Genomic DNA, 19,288 nt, shown 5'->3' on the forward strand with positions numbered 1-19,288 from the left:
AATGGAATATATCCATGACACCAAAGTGATTGATCATTTAAAAATGAAAACGATTATGATTTATTCAAGATAATTACTATAAAGCAAGCAGTCTTCTGCTAAACATGTAATTAAAACACAGGTGAAATATGCGAATGAATTTAATAGAAGAAGGTATATCAGCGGACCAAAATAACAGAGACTTCAGCGTTAAGGAACCACAAAGAACACAACACCCATACAGGACCTCATAAAGCACAGAGGTTTAGGTCACAGTATGCACATTTTACAAGATAGGCAACCTTTAAAGCAATATACAGAAAAATGTAAGCTTATACTCTTGCTTTTCTGTATGGAAATGTTTATAGCTTCATCTGAATAAAGTTCAAGCAGACCTGAAACAGTGACAAATATCGTGCATGCTGTCAGCATCAACCCAAACACACGAGAGCAGAAATGCACAAAACAAAACAATCATCATAGTACAGACTCAGAGGTCACTATCTATATCTAGCCCAAATCTGCACTGACCACCACCTGTTTATCAATGCGTGCTCATGCTTCACTTACTTTACCAAATGGATCATATTTGTTTTTGTGCAATGATTTTAAACTTTCTGACTGGCTGTCTTAAACTTTGTTTTAAATGCCCAGGCCTGCATGATCCTGCACTAACGTTAAGCTTTACTGTAAAATCAACACACAGTTCAGTGTGCACGCTCCAAACACAAAAACCCGTTAAACCCGCCCCTTTCTCAAACATTTAGAAAATTATTTGAAACAAAAAATGCATTGTCATTCAGTCATGGTGTGTATTCTGATATGCGAGACTGTGTGTGTGCGTGCTGTTTAGCTACATTAGCAACTCACATTTCTTCAGCCACCTCATCCAGTAGCGCACTATGAGACTGTGATGTTTCTTATTCTCGATGCACCACGAGGATAATCCCTGTATGGACTCCATCGTGTTGGTTACTCCTTGAAATCGGCGGTCAAGCGATGACTCCAAAGCGGCCGAAGAGCCGCGGCCACCGCTGTGACCACTGCTGGCCGCTCCGGGTCCGGCCGCCATCTTTCCTTCACCTTCACAGCAGCTCCGCACTGAACGATTTAATCACACAGGCAGCACCAGCAGAGGGCGCCCAACACACAATTATTTGGGATCGATTTCTGTAAATATATTAACCATTACTGTTGGATTTTTTTCATTGTTGTTTAAAGAGGTATTTGTTTCTATTTATCACAAACAAAACAATATAAATGAGTATTATATAATTAATCTTTTACTGCTAGCTAAGTTTCATATTCATCGCAATATATTTATCAAAACTATTTTTTTTAATTAAATCCAACTATACATAGAAGCTCTTTCATCTTCCAAAAATACCAAAGCACTTTTGTGCTCAATCCATGTTTTTGTTTAAAGTCCTTATGTAAATTACGTTGTCTTTTTTATTTTTCTCAATATTGTAATATTTTAATAAACAAATTCTATATACCTCTGTACATTTTCATTAAATACTTTATATCAAATCTAGGCAAGAATTGCCAAATACAGATTTAAAAGTTTATTTCTCTCAGATAGTACTTTCTGTCTTGAGTTCAACTTTCTAAAACTAAGTGAAAAAACTCATTATCAGGTAAAACAAAGAAGGAATTATATACTTTGTCTTATGCAATCACCAGAATATTCAAAAGATACAAAGAAGCAAAACACATGGATGACTCTGGGGACAGATTTGTATATGTTTATAAAATGTAACATATATTCTGTTTATATATTTGATACTATAATAAATAATAATAAGGCATTCACAAAATAAATAAGCTGCCACATGGACAAGCTTATATGAACTCTCAGAATTAAAAATACTCCTAGTACAACCATAGGCGGAGTTGCACGGTTATGCTTGGGGGACATCTACCGGCAAACAGGGGTACTGCAATAATGAGATTACTGCGAAAGAGAGAGAGAGCGCCTACATGGGTTTTAATGGTTTAAAATGGATTAAAACTATTTAGCCTTAAGTTACTCAATCTTCCTATTAAATATCAAGATTATACAAACAAAATATTTATTCTTATTTCTATTTCATTAATAGCTCAGACAAAATCACAAGTGGCTCTCGTCTGGGGGGGGCACTAGGACACAAAAGCACACACATACATGATTTACTAAACATATAGTTAATTTATATCTTAATGTTAATTATTGATCATATTATTTTGACAAATGTTTATTGTGATGCTTTGGCAACACTTTTCTGGAAAGTTTAATGGCAGTAAAAGTCCCCCAGCAAAGACCACCCTGCTAAAAAAAACCAATAGAAACCATCAGAGAAATTCTATTGGTTTTATTGGGAATTTTATTGGTTCTAATGGAATATGGCCCAAAACACACTACAGTGTATTGGTCTTTGTTGGTCTCTAATGGTATGTATTGGTTCTAATAGGATATGGCCCATCACACTAAAGTGTAGTGGTTTAAATGGTAAAAGCTAATGGTTCCTATTGGTATTTTAATGGAAGCCATTAGAATTTTCTCTAATAGTTTTATTGTTTTTTTTTCTGCAGGGCAACATATGCTGGTAGCTGTTTTTAGCTGGTTTAAGGTAGCAGTAGCTGAATTGAGCTGGTCAGGCTGGAAGAGCTTGACCACCTTAAAAAGTGACAAAACACAGCTAGACCAGCTTGCTACACCAGCAATACCAGCTAAAACCAAGCTGGGAGACCAGGTAAAACCAGCTTACCAACTTATGCTGGTCTTAGCTGGATTTTTCAGTAGGGCCCTTTAAATTATATATATATGTAAGCAAATGCACCAATATTATTGGCGTAAAGGAGGAATGTGAAACGTGAGCCTGGGCGAAAAATAAAGAAGCATGGAAACCTAAAAGCTTACAGCACCTGGTATTCCCAGGCGGTCTCCCATCCAAGTACTAACCAGGCCCACCCTATTAGTTTCCGTGATCGGACGAGATCGAGAACTGGCATGCTCAGGGAGGTATGGCTGTAAGCAAAAGCTGCTGCCAAATTGGTGCCCTTTTAAGAATGCCTACCGAGCTAAGCCCTGGCCGTCTCTCTCCCTGTATGGGGGACGAGTCAAGCCTCATGTACTCATTACATTTCTTTAAGATGAACAGTCATGCCTAACGGCAGTAGGACAGACTTCGTCTCTTCCCCCTCTACGACTTCCAGTGTGTTCAGCCCATCTATGCAATAGATAACTTAGTGGATAAAGCTTTTTTTATACACGCACTTTGGTCCGTAACGCAAGCCTCCTCTGATCCATGCACGTCTTAACAAACAGACAAGGCGTTTATAGTTGTCATGGTTGCTGGTGCACTATTAATTGAACCGCCAGGGGGCGATATGAGCAATTGACTCAGAAATCATTATTAAGAGCGACAAGACTCAAAGGGGTATTCTTTTATGAGAGCCCAGGTTGCTCTGAAAGTGGCCTTCAGCTCTTCTCCATTATTGGGTCTGGCAAATCACATCTTCCTCTTCACAATAGAAAATCTATGGGGTTATGGTCAGGTGAGTTTGCTGGCCAATTAAGAACACCATGGTATTAAGAACAGGGATACCATGGTCCTTAAACCAGGTACTGGTAGCTTTGGCACTGTGTGCATGTGACAAGTCCTGTTGAAAAATAAATCTGCATCTCCACAAAGTTGGTCAGCAGCAGAAAGCATGGAGTGCTCTAAAACTTCCTGAAGGGGAAGTGTCAGGATCCTGTCAGAATCTTGTCTTGAATTATATCTAGTTTTTGTGACAGGGTCCTGGCAGTACCATGTTTTATGTGGGAGATGTGTGGTTTTAGTATTGATTTATTCTGACCACGCATTTCCCGGGTCTCGTCACTTTTTCCCTGGTCCCTTACTTGTGATTCGTTTCAGGTGTTTGTAAATTATTTTCTCCCTATTTAAGAGTCCTTGTGTTTAATGTTCTTCACTCGTGCGTTTGTCCTACTACCTGTAAGTTGTGTGATCTATCTATGCCTAGTCTAGTTTTGTGTCTGTTAAATGTCAAGTTTAGTCTAGTCCAGTTAGTCTTTTGTATAAAAGCCTTGTTTCATGTTGTTTGCCCCATCGTGGGTTTTGTTTTCTGTTTTGTATTTAATAAATTATTGTTATCTATCGTGCCCGCGTTTGGGTTCTCGTCTTGACAGTTCCTGACAGGAAGCTTGTGACCACTCACAGGGTTCAAAAGTTGGCAGCAGCATCAGTGGTGATTCCCTTAGGCCTACCAAGGACACGCCTGATACAAAGATGGTTTAATTCTTTTCATCTTCATACAAAAAGGACAGAAGAATAAGGCTGTTGGTGACCCCACTGGGCAATCTTCCTCACAGAAAATCAGTGGTAACAACAGATGCATCACTGGCAGGCTGGGAAGCTGTTTGGGAAGGCAGATCAGCAGGCACGTGTGCACACATAGACATCAAAGGGGGCTTGAGCACCTGCCCTTTTTATTCCTGGAGAGAAAGTGCCCTTTTTTTCTGGGGTGCTTTTAAAAAAAAAAGATCTTTATTCATATAACAACTGATGTCTGTCTGTTTCTTGTGTTTTTTACTTGTTGCTTATTTTAATTTAACATGAATTCATTCAGGAATAATTTAAATGAGATTTAAACTGTTATATAGAAAAATAGCGCTATTTGTGGCACGCAAACGGTTAACAGATGAGTCCCGCCTCCAAAATTCACATCGCTAATATGATTGGCTTTACCTTTCCTTAGTCCCGCCTCTCTAACTTACTGCGCTTTATGATTGGTTTGTCTACACTCGTGCTGCATCATTCGCGCTTCAAGCGCCAAAGCTCAGCCTGAACGAGACGCGATCATGTGCATGATTATGCAGGCAGGCTACCGGTAAGTGTGTGAGGAAGAAAGCATTCTTATATTAACAGTTTTATGCACAAAATATGGGACAAGTTGTTACACATAACGATTCAGGGACATTGTTTTCCATGGCAATCCCATATTATTAACCTGAAGAGTTGCAAACTTGTAACAGTGTAGTGTATGTAGTTTAAACAGACTGCTCAGAAAATAATAAAGCACAAACAATAAAACAATTGCTAACTGCAGTAGTAAGCTTTTTTGTTTGCATTTTTTGTAATGGCTGTTAAATAAGTATAATGTGTTATACTGAAGTGCTGGAGTAGATTGGGAAGAAATCTGATGGTTCAGTATTTTACTTGCCCAATCTGAATTTTCACTGACATCACAAAAAAGTAAAATATAAAATACAAATAAAATAGGCCTAATCTATATTTGTTGTTTCTGACATGTGTAACCCTCATAAATATGAAACCTAAGATTAAAGGTGCCATAGGATGTGTTGTCATAATATGTTAAATTGTTCTTTGACAATTACATAGAAGGTATGTTGCTTTATTCAGTGCAAAAATTATCCAGAAACGTTTTTACATGTCCATTTACAACCCTAGAATTTGTCCTTTTAATTAAATGGTCTATTTTTGCCCTATTTGAAAGGGTCATGAATAATAATGTTGAGCTCTGCTCTGAGGCTCATGCCAGAAGCTAGGGGCAGTTGTAGCCTAGTGGTTAGAGTGTCGGGCTTGTAACCCGAGCGTTGCCAGTTCGAGGCTCACGACCGGCGGGTTGCGACTGTGGTGCCCTTGAGCAAGGCACCTTAACCCTAATTGCTCCCCGGGCGCTGCAGGGATAGCTGCCCACTGCTCCGGGTGTTTGTGTGTTCACGACTTGCAGTGCGTGTGTTCACTATTCACTGGATGGGTTAAATGCAGAGGCCACATTCCAAGTATGGGTTACCATACATTGGCAAATACTCACTTCACTTTAGTAAACAGACCTTATATTTTGAGCCCTTATCAGACAAAAATACATTTTGAGTAACAACTAATCAGCTAAACGTTAGCATATGATATAGCATTTATTGGCATGTAGCGCTAACTCAGCAGTCCCAACTTTGTTTTTATCATTATAACACATTTGTAATTAATTTGTAATTTAATGTTTTCAAAACATGCACATTGTGTAATGGCTTCCTTTGCTGCTCTATAAACCTAGACTACTAAGGAGTCCATGGTGTCTGTGTGAACTGATTATTTTGTAGACATCTTTTGAAAATTAAACAATTGTGTGAGTTTGAGGAAGATAAAATTAATTAACATTTTTAATAATTTTTTAAAAAAGGAAGTCAGAATTGCGTTAATATATATACTTTTGTTTAAAAAAAAAAAGAAAAAAATATACATAATTATGAGAAGTGCCCTTTACTTCACTTGAGCCCCTGCCCCTCAAAATGTCTGTGCACGTCCCTGCAGGTCAGTAAGGGGCAAATGGGATCTCCCTTGGTCATCAGAACACATAAATGTGCTCAAACTGAGGGCTGTTCGTCTTGGTCTCAAGGGTCTGTTACCATTTTTTCACCGCAAGCATGTGCTAGTGAGAATGGACAGTATTTCAGTAGTTTACCACATAAATCACCAAGGAGGGACGAACTCTCTACGCTGTCTCAAGGTAGCAATGAATCTGCTAACATGGTCATGGCCACAGCTGTCCTCACTGAGAGCAGTACACATCCCGGGTGTGACAAACGGAGCAGCCGACATTTTGTCCAGAACAGGGCCTCCCCCAGAAGACTGGCGGTTGCACAAAGTGGTAATAGCCCAAATTTGTACCCGTTATGGGACTGCTCATGTAGATCTCTTTGCTTCCAGGGAGACGACCCATTGTCAGGGATGGTACTCCCTCACGGTAAAAGAGCGGAGTTCAGGCCTGGATGCTCTGTCACAAGAGTTGCTGACAGGCTTATTATATGCTTTCCCCCCTTTCCTCTGATTTGCCAAGTTCTCCAGAGGATCAGGGAGAGGCATTGCACAGTTCTACTAGTTGCTTCAAGTTGGCTGGGAAGACCATGGTTCCCAGACCTAATTAAGCTATTATGGGTATGGCCTCTGCAAAGTCTGTCCCTCAACAGCTAGATGAAACTGTACGCGAGACACTGAATATTTCCAGAGCTCCATCTACTCTGGCTAATTACTCCATAAAGTGGAGAATTTTTTCTGAATGGTGTGTAGGCATGAATGTTGATCCAATAGCCTACAGGCTTAACTCGATCAGGGCAAAGCAGCCAATTCAATCAGGGTTTATTCTTCATCTATTTCTATTTCATCTTTGCTTTATCAATTCTCCTTAGTTTTCAGTTATAGCCATCAAAATTAAAAGAAATAAATATTTGAAATATCAGTCTGTGTAACTAATAATTATTATATACAAGTTTCACTTTTAAATGGAATTATTGAAATAAATCTACTTTTTGATGATATTCTATTTATATGACCAGCACCTGTATGTATCTATGAAGAGTTTGGTTCCAAAACGCAATAAATCCATTTAGACTAATTTGGGTAAAAATTTGTTTTCTATACCAATAAAGTGACAAGATGAAAACCACTATTTTCTGTTACAAACTTTCACATAGCATCTTTAGGTTATAATAACATAAAAAATTCAAATCCATAATTTAATTTTCAAAGATTTTTTTTTCAAAATGGTATAAATCTATTGAATCAATAAATAAATGTGCATTTATCTTTGCCATGTTATATTCATTTAGTTGACTACTTTTGGAACCAAACTCTTTATATACATAGTTTATATGAGCATATAATCAGATGAGTGCCATGGCTGTGTCAGGACCCTGTCAGATTCATGTCTTAAATTATATATAGTCTTTGTGACCAGGTCCTGGCAGTACCATGTTCTATGTGGGAGATGCGTGGTTTTAGTATTGGTTTTGAAGGAAAATGGTCGCTTAAAAATGACATGTTCCCTCGCACATCAATCAATCATATGTGGTGCGCCTTTTTCAGCTTGCATTTTTTTTTTACTAAGTAATGGATATGATTTAAGTTGTATTGAAGTACAATACTTTAAAGGGGACAGAGAATGAAAAACCATTTTTACCTGGTCTTTGTTGAATAATGGTAGTCTACCTACATTCACAAACATACAAAATGTGCTAGACATGCTAAACATCTCAGTCTCATAGAAATTCCTCTTTTAGAAATGTCAGCCAGAAAACGGCCCAATCTGAAAAACTGATGCTTATGACATCACAGGCATCTAACTGCCCCTCCACTTTAAAATAATTGGCTACATTTTTTGAGTGGCAGCAAAGTCAGCCAATCAGTAATGAGATTGCAAGTTAAGCCAGTAGGGGGAGCCAAATAGGCGCAAAACCACTTGTTTAAAATCCCCCACCCTAATAGAGCTATCTGAGAGAGGTTTTTAGGAAGCTTCTAAGGCATTACAGACCCAAACAAAAACATTTTTTTGTCTACATGTCACATCACAGAACAAGGATAAATACTCTGTTCAATCATTCTATGTCACCTTTAAATAAAACATACTTAAGTTAAAGTAAAATGACAGATTTACAGACAAACTACTTAAAAAAGTAGATGGTCATTTATAACTCTAAGCAGTGCTATATCTGTACTATGGTGGGACCTGAATCCTGTTAGGAACTTTTCATACTTACTAGTATTCACTAAGAATGTTCATAATTGGCTTGCCACTACTTTTTCTACTATTTTAGAAAGAAAAGGGAGATTTGAGATTGTCTAAAATTTTTAAGCTCTTCCTGTTCGAGGTGCTGTTTTTCATTGAGGGGTCTAATAACTGCCAGTTTGAAAGCTGTTGGAACATATCCTAGTTTTAGCGATGAGTCAGACATTCACATCTGCCATCAAGAGAAGCTCAAGCCCACGTAAGCCAATCACTGGCAGCGCTGATGGTGACGAGGACTGTTCTTCGTGTCGGAGGGAGGAGTTGTTAACATAATTTCCAAAGGTGCATTTGTGTTACGCCATAGTTTGGATGAGTTTATTATTATTATTATGTTATATGGAAAAATTTATAAATAAAGAACAAGTGAGTGTGTCCAAACTTTTGGCATGTACTCTATCTATCTATCTATCTATCTATCTATCTATCTATCTATCTATCTATCTATCTATCTATCTATCTATCTATCTATCTATCTATCTATCTATCTATCTATCTATAGCATACAGTGCAGTGTGGCTCTATCAGTCAGTTTGGCCTGTGTATCTGTGTTTGTAGATAATTCTCCAAGAGCAGCAGCACTCACAAGGAGCCTGGGAGATATGATTGTGAGGGACCTCCAGCCCATTTCTGTAGTAGAATATTAGGGATTCCAGGCATTTGTAAAAGCTCTTGACCCAAGACAAAACTCCCTAGCAGAAAGAAAATGACTGAAGCATATCTTGTTAAAATGTTTGATGAGTGCAAAGACAAAGTGAGAGCAACTTTGCAAAATGCTCCAAATGTTGTACTTACCACTGATATGTGGACTTCAGCGTCCACAGAGGTGTACTTGACTGTAACATGTCATGTAATTGAGAATTGGCAAACTAAAGATTTTGTTTTTGAAACAGCAATTTTCCATGGACAGCATCCTCCTGATGGGCCTAACTGATAAAATGATGGCAGTTCTGACAAACAACGGGGCAAATATGGTGGCTGCAGTACACAAGGCTGGGTGGAGGCATTATCCTTGTTTTGCCCACACTCTGAATTTAGTCTAAAAGCTGTCCCTGAAGTGGTGCAGATCCTGGTAAAATGCAGCGCAATTGTGTCATTTTTTTCACCATAGCACTAAGGCCACAGAGAAGCTTAGGGCTGTTCAAAAGCAGATGAAAATAGCAAAACACAAGTTGATCCAGTCGGTAGAAACCCGCTGGATTTCATTGTTCTACATGCTGGACAGGCTGCATGAACAACATTAGGCTGTGACCACAGTCCTCTGTCTTCTAGGCAGGAGTGAATTGTGCATTAATGTGGGCGAATAATCACTCATTACTCAAACTGTTGATGAACTGAGGCCCTTTGAGGAAGTGACAAGGGAGGTATCATCAGAAAAACATGTTTCAGTCACTGAAGTGATTCCTCTCGTGTCTCTTTTAAAGAGCCTGTAAGCATCAGGGCAGCTCTGTTGCCACACAGCCGGCACAGCAATGCCAGCGTAGATTTGCAGTAGGGATGCCACAATTCTCAATACATTATTGAACCGTTCGGTTCGACCCCCACGGTGCAATACGCGCATGTGAATTGCGGTTTTTCGGTTTATCCATCCAAATCTGTCAGTTTTATATTCCCTGCACCTTTGTTAATGTGCGCATCCTCGTGATCTGCACGCTTATAAACGCCACAGCAAGTTGATATCCAGTCACTGTGCGCTAGCTGCGCTCTGCTTGAACTCTGCTTGCAATGCTGGTGTCAGATTTCATTCGCGTGCACACACACCCAACACAAGTACGACAACAAAAAGAAGCAGCACGAATGTCTTTTAAATCTGAGGTGTGGATTAATTATTTGCGCGTGTAGATTACATACAACATCAATGTACAGATTTAAATTCGCGTGGGGCAATGGGAATGACGCAAATTGGGCTTGTTATTGATGCAAACACGCGTTATTTGCCTCAAACACGTCTTCCGCGCAAGTTGAAAAAGTTCAACTCAAGAAGAGAATGCGCTTGATGCTAAAATAAATCCCACCAGTAATGTTGATTGAGGAACGCATTTTTGGTTTCTACACAGACAGCATGATGTTGGACTTAACAGTAGTGCAGTAAGGTATAGCCTTCATTTACAATGTAAAGTTTAATTTACTAAGTACAGGTATATAAAATGGCCAATTTATGTAATGTAATGAATTAACATGTTCCCCAGTTTGAATAGGATATCATTTTTATATGTCTTTATTTAATTATATCTTATATTATTGTATCAGTACACTAGAAATATGTAAGATGATTTTTGCATTTACATAAAATAAAGAGAACTGCAATTAAAACCATAATTTTTTCTTCTAAACATCTCACTGTTCCTGTTACCTAAGCATAGCATAATAAAAAAAACACTTTAATAGGTCAAGGCATCAGAACCGAAACCGAACCGAAAACCGTGGACAAGAACCGAAATATGTATTGAACCGTGAACTAAGTGTATTGTTGCATCACTAATTTGCAGGAATTGAGACCAATTACTCTCTAGCTGCTAGTACATTTCTGGATGCTAGGTTTAAACAGCTTGTATTTCAAGACAAAAACAATGCTGAGGGAATGAAAAAACAATTGTCCTCTGAGTTGAAGGAAGTTTACCAGACAGTAGAGTCCACTCCAACTCCAAGCTCTGCATTTGCACCTACTTCTAGCTCTGCTTCAGTGCCTAGCTCCCAGAGTCCAGCACTTGCCCCAGACTCAGCTACAACAAAAGTAGGGTTATGGGCAGATTTTGACATGCAAGTTGCGTCTTTCAAAGATCACCAGTCAGCTACCACAGACATAATATTTTAGATGCACCGTTACTCAGAGGAAAAACTGATTCCCAGAGAAAATGATCCACTTGTTTGGTGGCAAGAGCATCATCAAACCTTCCCAGGCTTAAGCAAACTTGCTGTAAAGTACGTGGGAATTGTTGCTACTTCTGTACCTGCAGAGCAGATGTTTTCAAAGGCAGGGGAGGTAGTGAGCAAAAACAGACAGACTCAAGGGGAACTGTAAACATGCTCTTTATCCTAAATATAAACCTGTGAATAAGGACAGTTTTCTGAACAGGCTCAGGTTAAAAATTTTCAGGGGAACCTATATTTTTATTTCTTTTTTTTTGTAAACATGAATGCTTTGTGAAACAATTTGAGCTAACGGTTTTCAAGGGTGCCTGATTTACATGTAAAAACAGCAAAAAGTGGTATTTTGTGACAAGGTTAAGAGATTCTTAGTCTCTGAGATGTTCTTTAAAATGTAATAATATGAGAGTACACTGTTAGATGTCGCTGTAGATTTAGCAGCACTGTACTGTAAAAATCCACAGTACTATACTGTATGTGTACATTACAGTACAGTACTGCAGTTCATAATGCATTCTGGGTAAATTTGTTTGAGCGGGAAAATTTTACAGTATATTTTGGTCTTGATGTAACCTTGCTGTAGCCATTGCTGTAATGTGCCAGGTGTACTTGCATTAATCAGTGAAAGTGCGCCAACGTCAAATCACACAGACAGAGGGAGAGCACAACTCTTGGCTGCAGCTGAAGGAGGACGATTGATTTCTGTCAGTTCGGTAAGTTTGAAATATTTCTGTTTCATGAAAACTTAATTTTTAGTTTAAGAATGTTGTCAATAGTTTGTCACAATATTGTTTTAAACGTGCAATGAGAGAGAAAAACGGTCGCCAACAAAGTTTCAATCTCCCTCAGAAAGTAAGCTAACGTAAACGTTACACACAGATGTCTACCGCTGCTTTAACTCGCTTTACACCTTTTTAAATGAATATAGGGTTGTTTTAACTAAATTATGACGGTTTGGTGAGTTTATATTGTGTTGAAAGTGTGGTGACAATGAAACTATTTTTAACGAAATGGACAAAGACAACCCGCCAGCGCGGTCTTGCGGTCCCAGCATAACGGTCGTTGACGGCGTTTCATCCGTTCAGTTAGCGTCAGAGAAAAGTATGAAGTTCGACTGTTTGGTAAGGCTGACTCGTGGTTGTAAACAGATAGGACTTGACACGCCGTACACAGCATACTGTAGTACCGAACTCCTCCACAGAAGTGAAAACAAGAAACCTCATATTTAACTGGATACATGCATCGAACTCATCGCAGCTTTAACTTCGACCAAATATAATTCAGACCTGGGCTCATCTTAATATCAGATGAACTAAAGGGATTGCCGCGCTTATTGTTGTTGTTATTATTATATTACGGTAACTTATATCAGCAAAAGCAGAGAATATCTTCTCTTAAGCGTTTTACACGCCCAGTAAGTTGTCCAATACATTTTTATGGCATATTGTTTCCACCACTTCAGATGCATTACACGCTGTATATATAAGTTTCCAAAACACATCAAATCAATGCACGAAAAGAGAATGGGCTCCGCATTTACGTACCTTTGTCTTCTCGCAGAGGTGTCAAGTAACGAAGTACAAATACTTCGTTACCTTACTTAAGTAGATATTTTGGGTATCTATACTTTACTGGAGTAATTATTTTTCAGACGACTTTTTACTTCTACTCCTTACATTTTCACGCAATTATCTGTACTTTCTACTCCTTACTTTTTAAAAATCGCCTCGTTACTTCTATTATTTCGGCTTGTTTTCTTTTTTTTACATTCCAGCTTGTCATCGTTAAAAAACAACTATCTTGATAAATTGCATCATCCAGATGAATGCGATTGTGATTGGATGAGAAGTATAAACATACACCATTCCGACACCCTATTGGTTTGTACGCAATCCCCGCCCCCCAGCTGACTGCAGATGATCAAAAGTTTGTTCGATGCTGCTGCACAGAGAAACATAAAAGAACCGCGAGAGCGATTAGAAAGCATGCGGAGCAGTTTGCTCTCGCGATGCTTTGATATCATCCGCCATCCGTTTGTACAGTAACAGAACGCGGCATTCTGTCTTCAAATGGAAAAGTACGAAATAAATCTCGCGCATCACTTTCAGGTCAGTTCACATTCACAAGCCTGTGTAAATGTATAGCTGGCTGCTGACATCAACTCATCTGTGTGATTTAAATAGTGTAACAATACCAATTTATATCATATAACTTCAGTTGTTTAACTTAAATAACATTGTGCTGCGTTGCGTTTTGAAGCATGGCAAAGATATCTATGCTAAAGACATTGTTGTTTTGTAGTTGCTAATAATACTCTACATTTTATTTGCATTAACAAAACCTACTTAGCTGAATGCTTGAGTGTTAAATCAATCAAACACATAACCATAACCAACATTTGCTTTTGTTAATAGACATCAGCTGTTTCCTTAAACCTGACTTTTAATTTACTTACAAGAAAGACATTTAGTAATTCTCCAAAATTGCTTGGATTTATACTGACTACAGTAAAGTATAGCCTACTAAAGTTCATTAGCTACATGTACAGATACAGGAATATAGATTATATTATATAGTTGCATATTTGTATAATTGTAGTTTGTGTTGCTGTCAAAATACAATTATAAATGATAACAATAGCATATTTCTATTCTCACACATACTATAGTTGTGTGTGATTTTTGTTGTTTTTTAACTAAAGAGGGCACCACTGTAAAAGTTTTGCCAGCAGCGGCCCTGCTCTGAAGTTTGACTTTTTGCACCATTACAATATTTATAGGCAACTAGTCATCATATCTTCCTCTCTATGGAACACATGTTAATGCTCAGTAGTACACATATTTGGTTCTTTAATGCAGTGGTTATCAAACCTTTTTCGCCTCCTTTGTGTACAGTGGATTCCTTCATGACCCCTCAAAGAAAATGTATGACATAAACATTCTAAAACTTACAATTTGAATTAAACAAAACATATTAAATTATACAATGTATTGCTTTTGTTTAGTAGCCTTATTTTTCTGAGGTTTAATTACACAGAATTTATAATAAAGTAATGTATTTCATAAAATATTATAAAACTGGGGCCCCTGGCACCATCTCGCGGCCCCCAGTTTGAGAACCACTGCTTTAATGTATTTGTTTGCATTGTATTAAAATGCATTCATTTTTAATGGGCATATACCGTATGTGGTTGAAACAGATAGCTTAGTGCAGGGGTAGGCAACATGGAGTGCCGATGTCCTGCAGTGTTTAGCTCCAGGTAGGCATGGGCCGATTACCGGTTTCAAGGTATACCGAGGTTTAAAACAGTCAAGGTTTCAAAACCACTAAAATGTTCTGTGATACCGTCTCCAAGGTATGAGCTGTGTTTATACAAAATTCATTAAATCATGAAGTCATGTGATTGATTTGATGTTTACATTTAATATATATTACGAAAATATTATATATGTTTTGAAAGCATATTATAATTTAAAGGATTTATTTTACCTGGCATTTGAAAATAACACATTTTAGTGTTGCAATGGCAATACCGCAACACCGTGAAACCGTGGTATTTTTGCTAAAGGTTATCATACCGCCAGAATCTTATACCGGCCCATGCCTAGCTCCAGGTCTAATCAAGCAGACCTGAACAAACTAATAAAGGTTTATAAAGTCACCTGAAACTACAGGTAGCCAAGGTTTTATAAGGGTTGGAGCTAAAATCTGTAGAACATCGGCACTCCAGGACGGACGTTGCCTACCCCTGGCCCTAGTGCATCCCAAATTGTTTAACATTAACATTTTTAATATAACACTATAGTTATTATGGCCTTTAGAAACATGTTTTTAGAGGAGATAGGGTAGTGCACAAAAGGCCCCTGTGGTGCGGCCTAGGCTTTTTTCTCTAATGACATATTTTCCTTACATTACTTTTACTTTTATACTTTAAGTAGTTTTGAAACCAGTACTTTTTCACTTTTACTTGAGTAAAAAGCTTGAGTTGATACTTCAACTTCTACAAAAGTCTTTTTAAACCCTAGTATCTATACTTCTACTTGAGTAATGAATATGAATACTTTTGACACCACTGTCTTCTCGTCTCTGTCATCTGATCCTTCATCTCTTGATGTAAAAATAGTCCATTATAACATCGTGTAGAAAACTGGCATCACCAGGATTGCTCAGATTTAGGCGATCATGTTTATCTTTAAAGTGAGCAGCTAGCTACTAACTTGTTAAAAAACTTTGCGTGAAATAGTGTTACACCGCAGCCGTCCGGGTAAAACATTAAAGGGACAGTCTTTTTACCTTGTCACTATAAATCGCTATTTTCTGCACTAAACGAGACATTTTCAGAGATTTTCTGTAGACAAGATGTTATAGAATAATAATTTAAAAAAGACTTATTTAGATATTTATATATAATATAACAACTAATATATATATATATATATATATATATATATATATATATATATATATATATATATATATATATATATATATATATATATATATATATATATATATTTGTTTTACAACTGACTTAACACTTACAGTAATGTTTTATTTGTTAGCATAGCATGATATTAGATTTAAACACTTAATACATTTTTAAATCAATCACTTTGTCTCTGCACAATGAACATTATCAAATATTATTAATGTTGTAAAATATATTGTTCATTGTTAGTTCATATTAGCTAAGGCATTACCAAATGTTAAGGAATAAACTCTTATAGTAAAGTGTTACTAAATTTTCTTTTACCATTTCCTTCACAATGTCTACTTATTTCTATGGCTAACAGATTTTGTAACATTTGTCTTTTTTACAGTCTTACCATTGCTTGTAAGCTGGATTGGGTAAGATGGATCATCTTTAAAGGCACCAGGCAAGTACATGATGTACAGTTACAAGTCATGTATTTTTTCGACTGCAATATTAAATGCTTTCACGTCACATGTAAAAGTACACAGGAATGTGCTGATCACTTTTTATTTGTAGTTTACATGAGTGTCATTGCACTTTTCAGGAGTTAAGGCAGATGTGGAGGCACAATGGGTGACACCAGACACACACCAAGCACATTGTTCGGTAAGTTTGCACTTTACCACTACAGTTTCTTTAAATACCCATGTATACACTCATTCACAATTCCCACACACAACACTGTAACACGACCATACACAACATGTACACAATTGTCTTAGTTTGCCATGTAGAAATATACAAACAGAAATATTCAGACTTTGGTTATAAGAAATTTAATTTAATAATTGTATTTATTTAGCAGAGGTGTCCCTGGACTTTATTGACAAAAGATTTTGTTTTCAGAATAAAAAGTTGTGTCCAAATCAGTAACAATTGTACTTTCTGTTCAGGACATTCAATCATGACATGATCCATGTGGATGCTGTCCATTGAGGAAAGAGTTTGTTCAGCGGTAAGTGAATCTTCTGTATTTTAATGTAATTAGGTGTGGAACAGTAGAATAAGAGCAAAAGTATCAGAATCGGGGTAAATTCAAGGCTGAGTTAAATTTTTAAAGAATCTTTTTCTATCTTATATTTGTTGACTTAATGTTTATGATATTTCTAACAGGTTTCTGGATAGAATTAATTCCAAAGATGGGAAAAAGTGCACATCCAGACAAGGAGCAAGCAAAAAGACAAGGAACTTGGTGCAGAGAAAAGCTGTGGCCATTAACCCCCATGTGAACAGCTTCATGCAGTCCCTGATTGAGTTCGAATGGACGACTTCAAAGTAAAGGCCACTGTGGTCTGTCTGCCATTTTAATGCATTTATTTTTAGTGTTAAATGAAATTCAAGTAGAATATTTAAAACTATGGGCCAGTGTTCTTTTTACCACAGTGAAATGTTACCTTTTAGTCGATGATGGACTTTAAACTGAAAACTTCAAACTATGGAAGAGTGTTCTATTTGCCAGAGTTAAATATGTTACAGCAGGGGTCTCCAAACTTGTTTATACTTGTTGATTTTATTTTATGTTACTTGATTATATGTTTATTATTGTTTAAAATCTTGTTTTAAATGTTTTGTTTCAATTAAATGTTTTTTTAAATAAAATTTTGATACAAACATTGCTTGGATTGCCTTTTAATTCATTATGTCATGTCAAGGATAGCATTTTTACCATATTAATAACTATAGATTTAAACCTAAATCTCTATCTATTTTATATAATATTATTGTATTAACTGTAATAAGTAATAAATAGTATTTATGGGTCAATATAGACATTACAGTAAATTACTGTAAAAATAGACTACTGTAATAAAATATTGTAAAATTACAGTACAGTACTGCTTTGTAACTATACAGTACTAGTTTGTGTACTGTAAAATGGTATTACAGTACAGTACTGTAAACCCAAAATACAGTAACTTACTGGCAACCGTGCTGCCAGTACCGTACTGTAAAAATACAGGGAAATCGTTAACAGTGTAGTTTATTGTCTTGTAATTATGCATCTACAATTTGGAATTGTATTACAAATTGGAATTACAGCCTACTTTTTTAATTTACTTTAAACTAGTTATCACATCACACTACAAATAAAATACATAAAAAGTATTGGTATCGGCAATATCAGCCTGGGTATTACTTGGTATCGGATTGAATAGGAATTAAGTGGTATCGCACATCACTATTTGAAACTAATCAAGAAGGTTTATGCAATTTATTCAATTCACATGGGTATTTTGATTTTATGAATAAGGTGTAAAAGTTATCCTGGCTGAATGTCAGTTCAGTCACAGAATTTTGGTGAAACTTGAAATCTTTATACTTTCTCAAACTGAAAAGTCATTGGATTAAAACAGAAAACTCTGAGATTACAGTTTTTCTCTATTGGTTTGGCTCATTTCTTGAAACAGAAATTACATTCTCAAAACAACATGGACAAACCTCCAAACCACTTGGCAAGTGTTCACAACAGAATTGAATTTCTCATTCATTTCATCAAATTGCAAATATCTAAGTACATGTCTCAATAGCTCAGTACATCTTTGCAACTGATTAAGTACAGGTAGCCTACATTTAGCACAATTTCCAAGTGAATAGATCTTGTTGATCTAAACTGATTGGTTGATTCTCAGTCTAATGGTTGTTCACTCCAAAATGTGTCAGCGTCATTTCATTGTATAAGTCATCACATGCACAATAGTCTGTTCAACTGGCAAAATTAGTCAAGAACATAATACCATGAATAACATATATGAATGCTTCGAACATTTGATACATTTATTACAGCAATTGACAGTCAGGTAAAACTAAAACTTGACTAACAAAGTAGGAGTTTACGCTTTTGTAGAGAATAATGGCATTGGAAGGAACGAGGCCCCTCACATCCTCGCCAAGGCCCGAAGACGTGGCCATAAAATTATTGCCCACCGGGCCACGGTGGATGTCCGAGGCCAGTGAGGGGGCAATATAACTATGTTTGATGCCATATCTGAGAATGGTCTTGGCCCATACTATACACAGATGCTCCTCATCTTCTTGGACCGCCTTCATTTTGATTTGATCCCTCAAAATGAGAAAGGTCTCGTCGGGCCTCACCTACCACAATATGTCATTGTATGGGACAATGTGAATTTCTACAGTGGCCTGCTAATCAGGGACTGGTTCACTACTCATCCAAGGATGGTCATGGTGTTCCTACCACCTTACTCTCCTTCCCTCAATCCTATTGAGTTTTTCTCCTCTAGGAGGTGGAGATATATGAGCATAGGGCTCAAAATCAAAGGTCCCTGCTCCATGATGAACGCTGCGTGTTAGGATATTATAGGAGATCAGTGTAGGGGATGGTTGCGACAGGCACGCCGTTTTGTTCCCTCGTTGCATCGCAAGGGAGAATAATACACTGTG

The 19,288-nt window shown here is 37.2% G+C and overlaps 1 protein-coding gene, 1 long non-coding RNA gene and 1 pseudogene across 2 annotated transcripts in view; 1 reads left to right on the forward strand and 2 right to left on the reverse strand.

Annotated features, from left to right (window-relative positions):
• Window positions 1–1,109, reverse strand: part of rprd2b (regulation of nuclear pre-mRNA domain containing 2b) — a 29,754-nt gene extending 28,645 nt beyond the window's left edge. Inside the window, exon 1 of the mRNA XM_065246336.2 lies at window positions 850–1,109. Within this exon, the coding sequence (XP_065102408.1) occupies window positions 850–1,051 (202 nt within the window). The 5' untranslated portion in view covers window positions 1,052–1,109. The remainder of the gene's footprint in view (window positions 1–849) is intronic.
• Window positions 1,110–2,874: 1,765 nt separating this feature from the next.
• On the reverse strand, window positions 2,875–2,997 carry LOC135728474 (5S ribosomal RNA; annotated as a pseudogene).
• An 8,836-nt stretch (window positions 2,998–11,833) lies between these two features.
• LOC141280042 (uncharacterized) lies at window positions 11,834–17,855 on the forward strand. The gene is made up of 5 exons (XR_012334842.1): window positions 11,834–12,125; window positions 16,233–16,289; window positions 16,431–16,492; window positions 16,780–16,841; window positions 17,000–17,855. It is a non-coding gene; the product is annotated as an uncharacterized lncRNA (long non-coding RNA).
• The last annotated feature ends 1,433 nt before the right edge of the window (window positions 17,856–19,288 follow it).

This window comes from Paramisgurnus dabryanus, chromosome 13, assembly GCF_030506205.2.
Source record: "Paramisgurnus dabryanus chromosome 13, PD_genome_1.1, whole genome shotgun sequence".
In the NCBI taxonomy this organism is placed as follows: domain Eukaryota; kingdom Metazoa; phylum Chordata; class Actinopteri; order Cypriniformes; family Cobitidae; genus Paramisgurnus; species Paramisgurnus dabryanus.